This window comes from Chiloscyllium plagiosum, chromosome 18, assembly GCF_004010195.1.
Source record: "Chiloscyllium plagiosum isolate BGI_BamShark_2017 chromosome 18, ASM401019v2, whole genome shotgun sequence".
Lineage (NCBI taxonomy): Eukaryota > Metazoa > Chordata > Chondrichthyes > Orectolobiformes > Hemiscylliidae > Chiloscyllium > Chiloscyllium plagiosum.
This window is the reverse complement of record NC_057727.1, coordinates 55,607,391-55,627,997: the sequence shown is the minus strand read 5'-3', so window position 1 is coordinate 55,627,997 and position 20,607 is coordinate 55,607,391. Positions and strand designations below refer to the sequence as shown.

Sequence of the window (20,607 nt, the reverse complement as noted above, 5' to 3'; positions counted from 1 at the left end):
AGCAGTGACTGTTCATTCCAGTAGCCATGGAAAACAGTGATGCATCAAAGGGGAAATTTACAACCTTGCAGTCAGTCCAGACTGCTTAAGCAAAAAGAAGTAGGACTGTATGGTATTTCTGTCTTTAAAGAACTGGTAAATCAATTATGCATGACATCGACATGAACATTGTTATGAGTGCAGATTGCCACTTTATCAGTAGAAACGTTGTTGCAAGATCAACAAAGCAAAAGAATGGAATTTAATGAGCAACTTTCAATGAAAAGCTTTAGACAAATTTCACTTTCTTGGAAGTTTCATTTTAACAATCAGACCAAACATAATTTAAATGGGAATTAAGCATAGTGTGCATTACATTTTGTAGTTTCAAGATTCTGATCGTCATCAGGTGGTATTCTAGCTGCTTTTCTTCAAAGATTTACCCAACAATTCCAAAAGCCATATAACACAGAAACAGAACCTTCAGTCCAAACAATCCATGCCAACCATAATCCCAAGGTAAACGCAGAACACCCTGCCTGCCCTTGGTGCATATCCCTCCAAGTATTTCTTTCATGTTTATATCTAGATGTCTGTTAAACTTTGTAACAATACCGACACTCATCACTTCCTCTGGCAGTTCAGACCACACACAAACCAGTCTGTGTAACAAAATTGCCCCTTATATCTTTTTTAACATCTTTATCCTCTCATCTTAAAAATTTGTGTCCTAGTTTTCAAATCTCCTCCCTAGGGAAAAGACACCGCCATTCATCATATCTATACCCCTCATGATTTTTATAAACCTTTGTAAGGTCACCACTCAACTTCCTCCGCTCCAGTGAATAACATTCCAAACAATCCAGCTTCTCCTTATAAATCAAACCTTCCATTCCCAGCAACATCCTGGTAAATCTCTTTTGTACCCTCTACAGCTTAATATTATCCTTCATATAACAGGCGACCAGAACTGGATACAATACTCTAGAGAGGCCCCACCAACATCAACATAACATCCCAATTCCTATACTCAAAGGTCTGAGTAATGAAGGCAAGCACGCTAAGTGCCTTCTTAACTATCCTATCTGTATGTGATGCAAACTTCAAAGAATTACCTACCTGAACACGGAGGTCTCCCCATCCTGCAATACTACCCAAGGCCCCACTATTAAATGCATAAGCCCTGCTCATTTGTTTTATCAGAATGCAATATCTCACATTTATCCAAATTAAACTCCATCTGCTACTCTTCAGCTCATTGACCCAGTTGATCAACATCTCTTTGTAATCTTAGAAAGCCATCTCCATTGTCCACTATACCACCAATGTTGGTGTCACCCTCAAACTTATTAACCATGCTTTCTACATTCTAATCTAAATTTTTAATATAATTTACAGATAAAAGTGGACCCAGAACCAACTCCTGTGGAACACAGCTGGTCACAGGCCTCCAGTCTGAAAAACAACCTACTCACAGCAGCAACTCTATTCAATCTGAATTTCATGGGTGTGATCTTCAGCAAAATGGCACATTTTCTGTAGAACTTCCTCACCTCGACTAGTGGGAATCTCAATGACATAGATCCATTTGTACTACTCGATATGAATGGAATTCAACTGAATTTATTGCCGTGTGTACCGAGGCACAGTGAAAAGCTTTGTCTTGCGAGCAATACAGGCAGATCACATTGTTAAGTAGCATAGATAAGTAAATAATAGGTAAACAGCAGCAAAAACAAAAACACAGGTATAGGCAAATGTTAAGAGTTTGTGAGTCCATTTGGTATTCTAACAACAGTAAGGTAGAAATGGTTTCGAAACCGGCTGGTGCATGTGTTCAGGCTTCTGTACATTCTCCCCGATCGTAGAGGTTGTAGAGAAACATTGCCAGGATGGGATGGATCTTTAAGAATACTGGTGGCCTTGCCTTGACAGCCGGTCTGGTCGATGGATTCTATAGATGGGAGGTTGGCCTTTGTGATTGTCCGGGCCAAGTTCAACTCTCTCTGTAACCGTCTCCGATCTTGAATAGTACAGTTGCCATACCAGGTAGTGATACATCCAGACAGAATGCTCTCGATGGCACACTTATAGAAGTTAGCAAGGGTATTCCCCGTCATGCCAAATTTCCTCAGCTGCCTGAGGAAGACGAATTGTTGGGCCTTTGTAACCAGTGCATCCACATGAAAAGTCCAAGAAAGCTTGTTGTTGATGACCACTCTCTGGAGCTTGACACTCCACTCGTTCCACCTCTGTGCTGTTAATGTGTCAGAGAGCATGATTAACATCCCGCCGAAAGTTAACAATGAGTTCCGTGGTTTTTGCCGGCATTGAGAGCTAAAACTTCAGTGGCAACCCTACGCATTTTATGGTCAAATGTGGTCAGGCAATCACTTCAATTAACAGTTAAAAATCACACAACACCAGATGATCATTTGTGATTTTTATTTTTTTTATTTTGTCCACCCCAATCCAACACCGGCACCTCATCATTTCAAATAACAGAAGCAACTACAACTACCTTGTATTTACATATTGTCATCTCCAAGTCACATTGTCTTAAACCTGCCTGCAGCAGACTACTGGATGACATGAGCTCAAATGGTTCTGTTTCTTTATCTGCTTTTATCCAGATTTAATTTAAGGTGTGAACAATAAATGCCAACTTTGAAGCAAGGGTCAGCGGACCTAACAAAATATTTATCACGTCACTTGTTCAGACAACAGTTCACACATGCTCCCCAAATTAATCTCAAATCACAGATTCCATCACAACACACACGAGGGAATTTAGTGAAGAACATCTAACTGAAAAATAAATTTAATTGAAAACGTGCTCCGTTAAAGTGCTAGAAATGTATGGATAGATGGACTGTGATGTCCAATGGAAGTGCAAGTCTCTCAAGTTATCCAATGTTATCGCGTGATAAGTGAACAAACTAATGTTAATGAGTGAGAATTAGCTTTGTTAGTTGAAATTAGACTGCAGATATATTTTGTAAGCTGAGACAGCCAACAGGTTTGATCACCAAATGATTATCTGTAACAATATTTGCAAGGACAGTTATAGAGACATAATTTGTGTGGAAGCCCATGGCTGAACTTGATCTGTTGCAAGGCCAATATTTTGCACCCCAGGTCTTTGAGCTCTCAACACTCAGGTTGAAGAACTAATGAAGCTACAGAGAAATAATGTACTGGTGAATTGTGATCACAACAATTGGGCAACATCCCATAGTAATAGTACCCAGGTGAGACAAAACCATGAGACTTCACCAGGACTACAAAGGCACAATCAGACAACTGATAACAGGCAGTAACCACTATTGATCTCAAGATTTTGTAAGCAGATGTTCAAAAAGCTGGATTTGTCTCTTAAGTACAGCTCAATGTGGATCAAGCAAATCAATAGTACCAAATGATAAGCAGGGGCTTATACTCCAATGGACAGTGACTCTCTAGTGTGACATTTCTCCAAAAGGCTTTCAAACTACAATTGATACAATTTATCAAGGAGTACTGCATCGCATACACAGAATGATGTGTTCATCATGACTAGGCCAGAGGAAGAGAATCTCAACTGGAGACTGAAATGGAGCCAGTGACAAGTAAGCCCCTACTGCAATCCAAAGTAGCACCTTGGTCTGGAAATCAATCAAAATTGGCCAAATAGATGGTTAAACACAAGATAGAGGCTATTGTCAATGTAGCAAAGCCAAAATACATGTCTAAGCTTTGATTTCTTTTTTAAACCAATCCTACTTGCAATTTCTGCTTAAGTTTTAATGTGGTGCTAGCTCCATTACATGAGTAATTGAAGAAACGTGTGAAAAGGGAATGGAATAATGTCTAACAGGTATTTATGACATATATAAGAGAGTTTGACCAGTGGTGCACTACACCTTCATTTGGACACATGTATTGGTGTTGGGCAGTGATCAGTCATATTGATGAGAGCCAAGAAGCCCATAGCATTCTCATTGTGTATTACTATCAGGAACAAACACAACGATATTACACAATGAAGTGCTATGTACTTCTCATATACAGTACAGACAAAAAAAGAATGATTACAGATAAAAAAGGAAGTAATAGGATCATTTTCAGAATCAAAAAGTTTCAAAAGTTTTTGTTGGGTAGAAATTTCACATTAGTAACAGATCATAAGCCAGTTTTAACTATTCAGGGGCAAATTTCTGAAATATCAACAATGGTAATGTCAAGGAGCAGCAATGGGCTGTACTTCTCTCTCCGTACAACTGGAATATTATACATCACAGATGAAAAAAAAACATTATTGCAAATGCATGGTTGTGTTTACTGCGTAAGGATCGAGAGATATAATTTCAGAGTAAAGAGTCAGCCAGTTCAGGCAGAGATGAGGAGGAAATTCATCTCACTGAGGGTAACGATACTGTGGCATTCTTCACCATAGACACCTGTCAAGCTTGGGTCATGGATCACACAAGGCTGAGATAGACAGGTTTCTAATCAGTAAGAGAATCAAGGGGTTATGGAATAAACAGGAAAGTGATTTGAGGATTATCATATCAGCCATAATCTCATTGAATGTCAGAGCAGATTTGCTGGGATAAATGGCCTATGTTTGCTCTTACATCTTATGGTCTTATATAAGTTTGTAAAGGTACAATCTTCACAACAGTAGTAGCAGATGATAATTTTCCAAACTGAAACTATGGCTAAATCCAAGAAAGCCTCAATATTGAAATGACATTGAATGGTTGAACAGAGTTTGACCATCCTACAGACAAGGAACTAGAATAATCTTAATGAGTGGTCATGTGAACATGGCTGCACAATGTGGGGTCACAAACGCTGGGAGTAGCTCTTTGCGAGATAGGACCTGGCAGAACATCATGCTGAACACTCATTCTGAACATCAATAGCCTGATCTTGTCAGTGATTTATAATCAGTCAGAAGCAAACGTAATGTTTGCCAAAACCGTGCAAGCAAGCCATCAAATATCCTCTGCAATTGTGGTCATGGTTGAGTCATTGAGAGGTCATGAGAGTGCCTGTGAAATGGAAAACACTAGTTCTTTGGTGCATATTGATAATCCAAGGAAGTGGATCAAAGTGTCTGACATCAAAACACCAACGGACAATGAACAAACTTTATTTTTAGTGGTTATGGCATACTCAAGAGACTTTCCCCAGTGAGGGGTGAAATAAATCATGAGTCTGATCCATTTGATCATGCATTCATGTCAGAGTCTGAAACAACTCAGATTTTAATGTCGGAAGTGCAAGTTTCCAAGAAGCTAACAATCTGTGCACACGACTGAAGTCAAATAGCCCAAATTGTGGCTCCATGTCAAAACCTAAAGGACAATCATAGGAATATAAAAACATAGAAAATAGGAGAGGCCATTTGACCCTTTGAGTGCTCCACCATCCAATATAATCCTGCCTAACCAATATGGTCCCCCGTTTCCACTTTCTCCCCATATCCTTTGATCCCTTCAGCCCTAAGAACTATATCTATCTCCTTGAAAACATTCAATATTTTTGTCTCAACCACTTTCTGTAGCTGAGAATTCCACTGGCTCAACATACTTTGGATAGAGAAATTTCTCCTCTTTCACAGTCCTAAATGGTCCGCCCATCAGGAAGGCTTTACAACTCAATTACTCAACTCAATTTGAAGGTGTATTTTCAAGGAAAAGAAAAATAATCATGACAAGCATGCATATTTATAGATTTGTGAATAATAGTTGAAGCAGGAAATAGAGTTGATAAAGTGTGGCGGTGGAAAAAGTACAGGAGGTCAGGCAGCATCGGAGGAGCAAAAGAGTCAACATTTCAAAAGGAAATAATTCATTAAAGAAACCATTTTCTTTAAAGAATCAGTGTGATGTATTGATATATTATGAGCCTGTGCAGTCCACAATGATATCTATCTTTCTCTGCAAGCCCTACGATGGAGCAACCAATATCTCCAGGAACCCGAAAGGCCAAAGTTACTAGACAATCTCTGACAACAGGTCCCAATTGGTCCCTAATCAAGGAAACCAGGTAAACATGACTTGTGGGGTCGACCTAGGAAATAGACATGCCAGCCAGCAGCACAAAATTCACATGAGATTACACTCCTCCATATCTTCTCCGCTTAGAGCCTAAAATTCTGCCCTCAATTTCCATTTTCTTGCTTCATCGAATCTTCCAACAGCCAGCTTAAGCAGCAAATGAAAGAAAACATGAACACGGGATCTCCTAATTTTGTATTCAGACACCAGCAATTCAACTGAAATTAAATTATTCCAGAGCTTCTTTCAAGCTGTTGCGGGGGCGGCGGGCTTGGTAAATCATAATGCTAACTATAAGTATCCAAATAGGACATGAACTTTACTAACCCCTAACACCAAAGGTTGGCAGAGGTAACGTTCCTGCACTTTTTTTAAAATAGTCTATTTGTAAAGGCAATGGAAAAGTTCAAGGAAGAACTGTATGATCGCTAAAGAGTGCCTTATCACATGTTCATTTCAAAATTATTCAACTAATTTTGGCTTTACCGCTGAAGGACAATTGAATGGAACTAAAGGTGAACTGAATGAACATGGATGGGGGGGGAAAAGTAATGCAACTCCTACTAAATGAGAAAATAGAAAAGCATCTAGAAATCAAAACACATCCGTGAATAGTCAGCAGGATTTCAAAAAAGGCATGTCTTGCTGACTCAACTCCATTTAATTCTGTGAAGAGGTTTGAGAGAGATCACATCAGGATTCATTTAAAAACAAAACCCTTGCATAAGGTGCCACATAACAAAACAATAAATAAATTCAGAGCATGCAATGTCAAGAGGGAACTACAGGATGGATGCATAGGTGCAAGACAGAAAGTAGGGACTCGGTAATAAGCATAGCCATTCAAAATATCAGAACATGGAATGAGGGAGTCCACATGGTTAGTGCTGGGACCACAATTTATGTCGATAGTCCCAAAAATTTTAGAATCAAAAACCGATTATATAAATTTGCAAATGATACATAATGTAACAAACAAGAAAACATTTCTCCATAGACCTGTGTTACTTCATCATTTGAAAACTGCCCTTTCCTAAAGGTTGTTCTTACATAGATGGCTCACATCTACATCTTGGTCTGATGTATCTTGAGCCAGCTTGCATAGTGGACAATCACGTTTTGTATCCATTTTGTACTGTGTAAGTCAGCAGTCATAGCATGTTGTAAGAGTCACCCGACAAGTAGTTTCAAATAATGGCTACATTTGACTGTTTCAAAGTATCAGTAGCATTCAATGCTGCCTTAGAACGGCAGAACGGTTCACGCGTTACTCTGTCAATAGGTGCCAAGAGACATCCAGGGAGTTAGATGTTGCATCAGTGTTAGTGTTAGGGCAGAAGGAAATCCTTGAGAACTGTGGGGGGTCTTTGATGAAACTATCTGCTGTTGATCGTAAAGGAAGCCCATAAGTAGTGTTTGCTTTGTGCAGCCGAGCAGGAACAGAGTTCTTAGAAATTCAGAGCAATTCTACTTCGACAAAATCAGGTCTCTGTAAAGACCTTGAGTGGTAGCTGTGAGTACGTGCTGGAGTGCTGCAGGATCCAGAGCAGCAGAGTCCTGACCAGGAGAGTGAACTACCAGAATGTGAGGCACCCTTGAGGCTGTCAATGATGATATGGGGGCTTTGAGGAAGCTTGAAAGCTAGGTCTTTGAAAGAGAAAAAAAAACAGAATTCTTTGTAAAGCTTTCAAGAGATTTGATGATACATGGGGCTCCCCAGTGACTGTGAAGTTGCTGAAGAATCAGTGGGACTTGCATTGATTGCATGCTCCTATTTGATGTGCTTTGTGGGGTGTTTGGCCACAGTTTGCCAGTAATCTAAATGTTTTTCAGATTATTCTGGATATTAGAAGATAGATTCTGTGTGTTAGAACATAAATCATGTATTCTAATTTTGAACAGTAAAATTTTTATTATTTGTTCAAATTCGTGGAATCTTGCAGCACCATCCTCTGAGCAAGTACCTAGCCCTTGCACTTTGGTAACTAAGCAAAAATTGCTGGTGTTGAGCTAGATTATAAACGAAGTGCTACCATCTGGTCTGTGTTCATACGATTGATTTCCACAATACTCCCACTATTGTGTTCCACAATATTTCCACCTCACAGCAACATTTAAAACAAAAGGGCTCATTTTCCCTTGCTTGTGAGTAACACAATTGCAGTTATTCTAGTCACGTGGAAATGAGGCAGCCACAAAGTGCCCTTCCTATGCTTGCTCTCTTTTCTCTGAGAGGAGGTATATTCAGAAAGATGCCTGAAAGAAATTGATATTTCAGGTGGCTTACTCAGAATGTAAAATGAAAACAGCAAACAACAAGGGGCCGAATAAAGGATTGCTTTCCTCTCTTGGCCACAAAGATTGCACCAAGACTAGACCTTTCGTATCCTCAGATTTTGGAAGGCAGACAGTGGGCCACATAACCTCAACAGAGATGTATGACACCATTTAGCCGCCTTCTTCTTCCAATTGCAACTGCGAACATTTGCCTTTGAAATGGAACTATACCTTGGGAATTTCGAGACCAGGGAAAACTTAGAAATGCTAGTTGGTCCAGGGCAAGCCAAGTGAAGCATTAGCCAAGGAAGGAGAAAAATCCTTGCTGTGTCAATAATTCTCCAGTTCAGGAATTTTTCACGATTATCAATTAAAATGGTCAAATCTCTTCAACAGATACAAGGAAACTTAGTATATTACAAGCTCATCTAAAACTTTGCACATCAGGAGATGCAACTTCTAACAACGGAGATCTTTTGCTGATGCATTTTTGACCAACTGTGAAAGCAATTGACTTTCACCTTGATGAATGCTATTATGTGAATCCAAATTCTCTATTAGCATATCAAACAGGTGCGCAGCATCTTCACAATTAATTTAGGATGAGATCCAGATGGAATTCTGTCAGAATCAATCCAATTTGAGTTGATCCTGACCCATCCTGAATTGATTTAATTTCTGTTCTGCTTTGGGATCAATTCCAACTGTTAACCTCGTCAATGCTGTTGCTATCTATTTTATTGCAGAGAGCTTTTATTTTTAATTCACTCCCTACTGAAATTTTATTAACACATGAGAATGGGCAGCTTCCTGTTAATCCAGGAAGGGGTCCTACCATGTTCAGAACACCCAAGAATATAAGAAAGATAGTCTTGCATATTATGGAACTTTCATGACATGAACTCACACCAAATTGCTTCCTAGCCAGCAGAGATTTATGTAATTACATTGTAGACAATGTCTAACAGCTATTTAGTACAGAGTAAGGCATGACACAACACAAATTAGCTAAGTGGCCACTTAGTCTGATGGGCAATAGTGCCCTCCAACTTTTCAAAGGAATAAAGAATAGGATTGAACCCACCAAATACAAAATCCCACATAGTCACAGTACCCAGAAAATAATAAAAACTGGTTTGTGTCAAAAAGCAGAGCTATTACAATATAAAACATCCTAACTAATTACCATCATATGGATGCCAGGCAATGCCATGGTACTGAGGGAATTCCAGCAAAATCATGGGGGGCAGTTTAAGGACAGATATCCACATGTAGGTTTTACAAAGCCATAGCTTAAATCCACAATGCTGGAATAGTTGGAGGTGATAGATGAACGACACTCATTCATTTGTACTTGCTGACACAAAGCGGAGACTTTCTACAGTGGAATAAGGATGCAATGAGTTAACATGGCTTATATCTCCAAATCTATTCCACCCTGACTTTCTGCCCCAGGGATTGACAAAATGCTTAACTTAGTAGATGTTTACATCTTGGGTTAATTGAGATCAGAGTGGGCTTTGGAGTCCACTGAAATTGGGTTCAAATCAGGAATAACTTTTATTAGTCACCCATTTATGTCACACTTTCAGCAAATGGCTACTTTGCTTAATAGAACATGAAAATATCGAAAGGAGGGAGCTTCATGGAATGAAGCAGAATGTTCTCATTTTTGTTTGGTTAAGTGATCTTCTTTTAATTCACTCATGGGGGTCACTGGCTGGCATTCTTGAACCGCTGAAGACCATATGCTGTTGGTTGACCCACAATTCCATTAGGGAAGGATTCCAGGATTTTAACCCAGTGACAGAAATGGAACAACGACATATTTCCAACTCGGGTTGGTTTGTGGCTTGCAGGGAGTGTGTGTGTGTGTGGGGGGGGGTGGTGGTGTTGGGGGGTGGACTTGTAGGTGGTGGTATTTCCATGAATCTGCTATACTTACTGTGCCAGGTGGAAATGGTTGTGGGATTGGAACATTGCTGTCTGAGGATCTTTGGTGATTTTTGTCAATGCATCTTACAGATAGTATACACACAGCTTTGCTGAGCATTGGTAGTGCAAGGAGTGGATGTGGCGCCAGTCAACTGGACTGCTTTGTCCTGGATGATGCCAAGCTTTGAGTATTGTTGGAGCTGCACCCATCTATGCAAGTTGGGAGAATTTCCTTGACTTGTGCCTTGTACATGGTGGCAGGCTTTGGGGAGTCTGGAGGTGAGCTACTCGCCTCAATATTCCTTGCCTCTGACTTGCTACTTCTGAGTCCAGTTGAGTTTCTGGTCAATGATAGCCCCTGGGAACTCAGTGATGGTGGTGGTTAAACAGTCTCTTATTGGAGATGATCATTAGATGGCCTTTTTTGCTGCAAATGTTACTTGTTACTTATCAGCACTGAGTCTGGATATTGTCCACACATTGTTGCTTTTGGACATAAAGAACATAGACATGGTCTGCTTCAGTATCTCAGGAGTTGCAAATGGTGCTGAACATTGTGCAATCATTGGCTAGCATCACCACTTCTGGTCTTATGATGGAGGGAAGGTTATTGATGAAGTAGCTGAAGATGGTTGGCCCTAGGGCACTACCCTGAGGAACTCCTGCAGAGATGCCCTGGTGCGGAGATGACTGACCAACAACCAACACCATCCTCTTATGGACCAGGTATGACTCCACCCAGTGGTGAGTTTGCCACCCACGCATGCTGATGCCACACTTGGCCGAATGTAGCCTTAATGTCAAGGGCTGTCACTCTTTTCTCTCCTCTGGAATTCAGCTCTTCTATCCAGGTTTGATCAAAGGTTATAATGAGCTCAGGAGCTGAAACCAAACTTAATGTTACTGAGCAGATACTAGTTGATGACACTGTTAATACTACTTGATAGCACTGATGATGACAAATTCTATCACCGATGATCAAGAGTAGTCTGATGCAGTGGTAATTGGCTGGATCGGATTTATAGAGTCAAAGAGAGATGTACAGCATGGAAACAGACCATTCGGTCCAACTCGTCCATGCTGACCAGATATCCCAACCCAATCTAGTCTTCCCTGCCAGCACCTGGCCCATATCCCTCCAAACCCTTCCTATTCATATACCCATCCAGATGCCTTCTAAATGTTGCAATTGTACCAGCCTCCACTACTTCCTCTGGCAGTTCATTCCATCCATGTACCACCCACTGTGTGAAAAAGTTGCCCCTGAGGTCTCCTTTATCTCTTTCCCCTCTCACCCTAAACCTATGCCCTCTAGTTCTGAACTCCCCCACTCCAGGGAAAAGACTTTGTCTATTTATCCTATTCATGCCCCTCATGATTTGTCCTGTTATATGTGTACAGGACATACCGGGCAGTCTTCACATTGTCAGGTACAGAGTTTCAATCCTTTGCAGAATCCAGCAGCTGTTTTAAATATCACGTGGAATTAACCTAATTGGCTGAAGACTGTCATCTGGCATTTTAAGAAATATTGGAGATAATTGCAGGTTTGCTATTTCAAACTTAATAGTTTGAAAATTAAGTTATAAGAGACCATTTGGGAGAGAAATCAAAAATTTCCATGAGCTTTCAAAGTCTAATGCACTTTTTGGACCTGGCTCCAGCCTTCAGGATGTCGCAGTCATCAGCAAATTGGGTTCTGAGACTGGTGACATCAGAGCTCGCCTAACCTTTTCCACCTCACTCAACAGCTATTCACCCGAGTTCACTTAACTGTTCACCCACTTCAAGAAGCAGCACGCATAATTATTTTTAATGACAGCTGCTAATACTGCAATTCTATCATCAACATTGAATCAATTACACAGAAAACAATGGATCCTTGGGAGACACTCAATTCATTAAAGCAGTGATTGCATTCTCTGCAAATTTGTCTGAGAGGCTAGAAGGACAACTTATATAGAAAATGAAAATACGTTGACTTAAGTTGATAGGATACAATTTATTAAAGTTGAGTTGAAGGTGAAAATGTAATAAGGAAAAAAACAACTTCAATTTTTTTCCCTTAAATCAGCCAGTAATACATTCATCTAAATATCTTGCAAATGCCTTTTGAATAAAAGGCTTATTAAACAGTTCGATAATCTCCTTAAGGCAGTGAACACAAGGACTATATATACACAATAAGCAAATTTGTTGGGGGAGAAAAGACTCCAAGAGGAAGGAATTGTCCTTATGTCACACCTTAACATTCCTGCAAACAGCTCACTGCCCCGATGGTCACCGAATTAACTTTGAACTTCTATTACTGTTTATAGACAGGGAAATATGGTCACTATTAGGTCCCATAAACAGCAAAAAGTTAAATCAAAGAATAGTTGCAGGAAGACAGAGCACAGAAGACATTAATTCGATCTGTCAAAGACATGCTAGTTCTCTGCAAGAACAAGTCAGTAGATCCCACTCCCTTTTCCTCAGAGCATTGCAAATGACTAGTTAGTCACTTCTGTTTTTAAGATTATTTTGTATGTTGTTGACAAGGGAATAAAAATGTTGCCTTTTTATCTGCCTGAGCTATTATATCAAATAGTGTAACTGCTATCTGTAGATCTAGCGATCAGCCTTCTTTCCATACTGTTCTCTCCACACTAAGGGCTCCTGTATGCACTCCCCATCCATTCCCTTGAGCTTTCAAATCAAAATATAAGAAGTAGTATTCTGATCTCTAACTTACTTCACATATAGAACATTCTTATTGCAGTTTAAGTTTTCTGAAAACGCTGCATAGACTCCTACAACAAGAAAGTGAACATTTGCTCCATCATGCCAAGACTGCTGCTTGGTACAGTTTCTATATTCCACATTCTCTACCCGAAGCCATCCCAATTAATCCAAAACTCATCAAGGTTCTTTAATGGGAAGAAGTATTATATGCTGTTCCATGTCTTATTTTCTTCCACACTCTTTTGTACTGCAAAATCAAAAATCTCATTGGCTTAGAAAATAATGTGGACCATTTATTCAAGCTGCAGTTGTAGATTCCCTTTCCATCAGAGCTAATTCAACATTCAGCAATTAGGTTGGGGGGTTAGATCTTCAAATTGACCCAAGAGCCAAACTTCACCCATCCAAATTGAGCAAACAAAATCTTCCCAGGTTCTGCTATGAGCCACACTGGTGCATTTTTATTATTAACAATGTATTTTATCTAAATCTACTTTTTTTTTTAAGAAGGACAGAGGAGCACTTTGGAGAAAATGTGCCTTCTTGTCTTTCCCACCTTGCTCAGTGTCTAATGGGTATATCCTCCACAGGTATCAGGACCAGCAAGGGAAAGAAACATCCGTACATTCGTAAATGAATATCCATGCAAATGACAGTGAGATCCCATGTCAAATAACCAAACAACTCATTTTACGATGCCACAGCGGAGCAATCACAGTGGTATTCTCTTTAATTAAACTGTGACTAGATTCATCACAGAATTAAACCAAACTTGTGGTGAAGTAGAAAAGCTCTCTCTCATGTTCTCTCTCAGGCAAAGCATTATATCAGGTACAAACGTCTCAGATTTGGTTCTTCAGCCATGCTGCTATCTGATCTCAACTGGCAGCTTTTGCACGGGGTAGGGTGTTGACACCAATCCTCTCTTCTACACTGGTTTTAAAGGTTGGTTCAGTTAACTGTGGCCTAGGATGAATCACTTGTGAGGCTTAACAAGAATTAGTGCTTGTCTCAACAGCAATACACAACAATAAATACAAGTTACACTAACTCTTAGACATAATTATTAAGACAATCCAGAGTCAGGGATGACATCCCCATTGGGATTGTGAATTCTCCATTCAATGCTACATGACTTCAGCTTTGCTGGAGCCTAATGCAACCACCAATATCAACCGCTTCAGAACCTTCTACAACGTCAGCAAGGTAATGTTAAAAGGCATTGCATTTTTGCTGTAGGCTCTGATAGCAAACAAAAAAGGCTACATTCTAGTTTTCTAGGGTGTAAAGCTTGTTGGAAGGTACACCCTGAGGTGAGGAATGAAACTAGCTCAGCTGTCCTGCTAGGTGAATGACCTCACCTCTGTGCCTAGCTGCAGCCATAGAAGAGTGATCCCACGTTCGAGATACCAAGAGGAACTATGGAACCAAATTCTGTTGCATTGCATCACATCCAACAAAAGGAGGGTAAAAAACTAGCCAAAATAGAATCCCATCAGCTTGAACTATGCTGCTTTCTGCGGTGAAGATCAAACCATCCTATCAATTTTCATGTTTAATACTTTGGTAAATCAAATTCAGAAAGAGTTCCTAATATCTAATCTTGTACGTCAAGTGACTACACTCAGTTGCAGAGTAATTCATTCATTTCCACAGCCAATTTATTACACATCAATAATAATGACGCATCTATTGTATTAAAAGTCAGAATGAAATCAATTTTCTGCTTTTGTGAGAATGTTAAACTTCAATATGCAGAATGTTTACATTATTAATAGTTGAAAGACAAAATGGAAGCTGTCACCACATAAAATATGAAAGAATAAAATCAGTCTGACTGTTACATTACACCACACTTTCCATTGTCTGCACAATTTGATCAAATTTCATTACTGATATTATGTCTAAGCTGCTGCTGTAGTGAGACCTACTTGGAAGAGTTAATGCTAACAAAGGACAAAAAGAAAGATAACCTGTGCATTTCTTTGCTGTGTCTTTTTTCGATCCTGTTCGAGTCACTTGGCAGTCAAAGTTCTCTTCCCAGAACTCTGCAAACCAGACATTTCTTCGATTGTTCTCCAAAGTCCGACTTGTGAAATAAGTGTCAAAACCTAGTGGGAAAGAGAACACAGATCATGTATAGATTCATTGAGTAATAGAGTCATACAGCACTGAAACAAATCCTTCTATCCAACTTGTTCATGCTGACCGAGTTTCCCAAGCTAAACTAGTCCCACTTGCCTGCATTTGAGCTATATCTCTCTAAGTCGAGAGTGTGCTGCTGGAAAAGCACAGCAGGTCAGGCAGCATCTGAGGAGCAGGAAAATCGACGTTTTGGGCAAAAGCCCTTCAACCACTTTCTCCTAAATCTCTCTAAACCTTTTCTATTGAGGTACCTGTCCAAATGTCTTTTGGATATTGTAAATGTAGCTGCATCCAACACTACCTCTGGCAGCTCAATTCACACATGAATCACACTCTGTGAAAGGTTTGCCCTTAGGTCCCTTTTAAACCTTTCTCCTCTCACCTGGAAAATATGCCCTTGCAAAGGAAAATACCTCTGCTATTCACCTTACCTGTGCCCCTCGTGATTTCATAAACCTCTGAGGCCATCCCTCAACCTCCTAGGATCCAGTGGAAAATATCCCAGCCTATCCTTAAACTCAAACCTTCCATTATTGGCAACATTCTGCAAAGTCTTTTCTGAACCCTCTCCAATTTAATAATATCCTTCCTGTAACAGGGTGACCAGAACTGGACACAGTACTTCAAAAGTGGCCTCGCCAATGTCCTGTACAATCTCAATATGACGTCCCAACTTCTATACTCAATTGTCTGAGCAATGAAGGTAAATGTGCTAAAATCTTCTTAACCACCAGATTTCCTTTCCAGATTTCATTTGTATTGGATTAGCTTTATTGCACCAGGTACTCACATGACTACAGTGAAAAGTTTACAAGTCACCACTTAGGGCTCCATTTTAGCAACCAAAGTACCTAGGTACAAATTCTTAAGTCCAAATTCTTAGGGTATGAAAAATTAGATAAATAATTAAATAAAAGATCCAGCAATAACTGAGTAAATATAGAGAAGTAAGATTTCAGAATAACAGACTGTGCCAGGCTTCACCTTGAGGCTGGGAATCAAGGTGATGAACCACTGCTGTTAGAAAGAAGGAAACCAGGCAGGAGTGGGTACTGCAGATGCTGGAGATTAGAGTCAAGATTAACGTGGTGCTGGCAAAGCACAGCAGGTCAGGCAGCATCTGAGGAGCAGGAAAATCGATATTTCAGGCAAAAGCCCTTTATCAGGAATAAGGAAACTCCCAGTGCTGTTCCAAAGTGAGTTCCAGCAGTAAAAAACAATAAGTGATATATTTCCGAGTCAGAATGATGCATGGCTCAGAGGTGAATTTGCAGACTGTGGTGGGGGTGGTGGATATTGTAAACGTAGCTCTAAGAGTTTGTCCAGGTTATGGTTATGGAGGGGGCTGTTGAAAGAGGCTTGGTGAGTTTCTGCATTGCATCTTACGGATGGTACTATCTGCCGACAATGTGCACTGGAAATGAAAGGAGTGAATATTGAATGTGCTGGATGGGATGCTAATTAACCAGGCTGCTTTGTCCTGTATGGCATATGAAGTTGCTTGAGGCCTGTTGGATTGGCACTTATCCAGGCAAATGGAGTGTATTCCATCGCACTCCTGATTTGTTTCTTGTTAACGGTGGCAATACCTTTGGGAGACAGGTGATGAGTTACTTGCTGCAAAAGTCAATGTTTAACCTGCGTTTGTAGCCAGTGTTTGTGTGGTTGGTTCACTTCAGTTTCTGGCCAATGATAATCCTGAGAATTTTGATCATGGTGAATTCAATGAATTCACTATAATAGACTGGGGCTTTTTTCGCTGTAGCGGAGGTGAAGGTGGGACCTTATAAAATCATAAAGGGGCATAGAAAGAGTTTTCCTAGGGTAGGGGAATCCAAAACTAGCGAGCATTTAAAGTGAAAGAAAAAAAGATATAAAAAGGACCTGAGGGATAAATTTTTCATGCCGAGGCTGGAATGTGTATGGCATGAGCTGCCAGAGGAAGTGGTTGAGACTGTACAATTACCATGTTTAAAAGGAATCTGATGGGTATATGAATAGGAAGTGTTTACAGGGATATGGGCCAAACAGGACTAGGTCAGTTTAGGATATCTGGTCAGCACAGATGAGTTGGACCAAGGGGTCTGCGTCCATGCAGTATAACTCCATGACTCTACAACAGTCTTTTGCTAAAGCAGAAAACTAAATTAAGCAGCAAACAAAGAAAATAGTTAACACAATCCCTTAGCCTTGTTGTCACATAATACCTTGTTCCAGCAAAGAAATTCCAGCCAATTGAATCACGGTCAGGAAGTTCTTGCATTTCTGGATAAGTGGTATTGAAGGTCATACCAGATGCTACGACTTAGAGACATGTTTGCTTTCATGTTCTCTATCATTTTCACATAAACAGTGACGGTTTGGGTAGATAATGCAACATCCTTACGGAGCTCAGTTTTTAACTAACCATGAGCACAGAGCACCGCGATATTCACTAAAACATAGAATTAGGACACACACAAACCAATCACCCAAATCAAAGAGTGTGTTTATCTTCAACACTGCTAAACCATTCTATTAAAGGAGGGTATAGAGGACATGAAAAATCTTTTTTCAAAGACTTTAAAAAAATTGAGCATGTGTTTTCTGTTTATTGTAGTCAATGTTTTCTGATGTACATTTTGAATAGATTCAATTTTGATGGAACTTACAGCACAGGAGAAACCTTTAGCACAAGGATAGGAGGAGAGAAATATCACATTGATATTGCACTATAATCAGGACATTGCAAAATGTGTTTCTACAACCAAAGACATACTCAAATCAAACTCATATCAGACCCAACTTGTTGATCCATACATTTACCAGGGATCTCATCTCTTTGTTTTGTATGGAACTCTTACCACATGTGGCATGTCACCAGTAAATGGCTGTTGTAATAAATAAAACTCTTTGTCATTCTTCACGTGTGTATTCCAACTGAAATGTGTGTGTTAGATAAAATGTCAAAGACTGTATTACAAATGAGCAATGATTAGCGCAATCTTAGTCATTCCCTCTAACAACATTGTATTTAGCAAAATCACCCACAGGAGAAGTGTACACACACAGACCAGTCATAGTTGGGTTTCCAGAAACAAAATTGACATTGACCTCTTGGCTGGAACCAGGGTCAGGATGTGGGAAGAGGGAGGTGGTGGCGAGATCAATTATTTCTTACATTCTAAGAGGTTATAAGGCAAGTGGTTATTATAACTCAATGCATTATATCATATCAGTCATAATCTCAGTGGACAATAACTGAAATGTTATACTATATGTTGCATTTGGAAATATTTCTGGTGCTCAAGAAATTTACTTGGGAAAACTTCATGTGTTCTTTTCTAGATTGGCAGACTATTTCTTTGCTGACATTCTAAATGTATTTAAGTTGAACACGATAGGAGAATCTAGAACTTTGGGGGTCACTGTTTAAAAATGAGAGGTTGCCCTTTTGTAAATGGAATGTTGTGACACTTTATTTTCACCAAAGGTTAACAGTCTTTGGCACCGTCTTCCTGAAAATGTGGTGGAAGCAGAGTATTTTAAGAAAGTGGTGGATAGATTATTGATAAGGCAAGGGGGGTTGAAAAGTTACAAGGATAGGGTGGGAAATGTGGATTTGAGATTACAATCAGATCAGCTGTAATTTTATTTAATGGCACAGCAAGCAAGCAGGCTTCAGAGGCTGAATGGCCTATACCTGTTTCTTGATCATATATGCATATGCCATCATCACATACAGAGGTCCGTGCTTACCCTGTATAGGTGCACACAATTAGCTGAGCAAATCATTATCCGCATATGTACTACTACACTCAAAGTTAAATTTTAAACTTGAATTAGCTCTGTGCAAGTGAACAGCCATGGAAGTACAAATGTCTTGTTATTTTCCCTTTCTAATATATCCTAAACCTTTCACATTTTGATCTGCTTGACGCTGATCTAATCTCCGACATTTTAGCTAAGGCCCTGGGGTGCAGTTCCCTGCCGAATGATAACTCACTGCGACCACACACCAAACCAAACAAGGCAGCATTTGAGAGTGAGCGTTTACATTTTCCTTCTTTTCCCCAGTTTCATGTAATCTCCTGACAATTTACACTCCTTGACCACTCTCTCTGGTATGTTGCATTCTCATGATTCAGCTGTGAACCTTACTGACCAATGAAAAGGAGGTTATTTGCCTCATTGCTCAGACTCGCACCAACAAGGGTTCGTGAAAAGCAAATAAGATTCAGACACTGATTTCAATCCCTACCATCTTACCAGGGAGGTTGAGGCCAATTGCAGTGTCCATACAGTCACCCGCTCTGGATCAGCTCACTCAGCACAGACCAAGAATTGAAGCTGAACTGCTTTCCATCCTTTTTCTGCCACTTACGGCATATACTCAGTCATTCAGGGAAATTGCTGCCGTGAGTTGTCAATCTTGTAAAAACCCTAAACAACTTTTTAAAGCAGTTCGCAAACAGCCAATGTTATTAACTGGACCACCTGAGAATTACTTGGGCAGCAGAAGCAAATCTTTTCCACTATTTTATTCTGTTGCTTTTAAAGCTATTTTCACAGTCCCTGCTCATGATTCTTCATGCCAAAGAGAAATAAATTGTACTTTGCCTGTCTTAACATATCTGCTGCTGCATGCACTACTGCAGTGATGTAGAGAGAATGACAAACAAGAAATGGAAACTGAGTCCTATCATTTCATAATCTATGAGAGATATTGACAGAGGCTTCAATTTACTGAGGAAAATCAAAGCCATTTCAACAGTGATATACAATAACTAAACAACTCAAGCTGTGATGATTTGATATCCAACCTGTGTTATAAATGTGATTTTATAAGAAAAGAAATTGATGTTATTGATTGTTCTCAATTGATAAGCATTGCCAGGCTGCCATTTTGGCAATGGACTCCATTATAAAAACATTATGATGCTCGGGTAAATTTTATTTTCTTAAAAAGCTTACGATTATTTTGATGGAAACTGTTTATCTCAGCGATAACTTCAGATCTAAAGGTTCAAACATTTATGGCACTTTTCAAATTATCTTTATTGGTATTTCATTTCATGAATATCAATATTCACAATGCACACTGTAAGAATGAATTGCATTTATATAGCTCGCTTCAATGTAATAAAATACCAGTAGTGCCTTACAGGGACATTACAAAGCATTGGCTGCTATTGAACTGCAGATGATTAAGCGACCACAAATATCTAAAACTAGGTCAATGTGAAATATTTTAAGGAGCATCTTAAAAGATTTAAAAAAGATAACAAAGGAATGAGGATTGGGGGGGAAACTGGACATTTGGGTGCAGACAAGCAAAAGCATGACCACTAATTGGGCAGAATTTAAATCTGCAAACTCGAAGATGCCAGAATTAGAAGAATGCAGATATGAGAATAAGAGGGAAGAAAGAAGCCATTTGACTCATTATGTCCATGCTGGGTCTTTGAAACAATTACCTCATTCATCCAACCCAATCACAGATTCCACCCAGTTCAAACCC

At 39.7% G+C, this 20,607-nt stretch overlaps 1 protein-coding gene across 7 annotated transcripts in view; it reads right to left on the bottom strand.

Moving 5' to 3' along the window:
* The window catches only part of LOC122559107 (metabotropic glutamate receptor 7-like), a 736,921-nt gene that overhangs the window by 310,515 nt on the left and 405,799 nt on the right, over positions 1-20,607 (bottom strand). For all 7 annotated transcript variants that reach the window (XM_043708410.1, XM_043708414.1, XM_043708411.1 and 4 more), the window contains exon 5: positions 14,936-15,073. In XM_043708410.1, the coding sequence (XP_043564345.1) occupies positions 14,936-15,073 (138 nt within the window). The remainder of the gene's footprint in view (positions 1-14,935; positions 15,074-20,607) is intronic.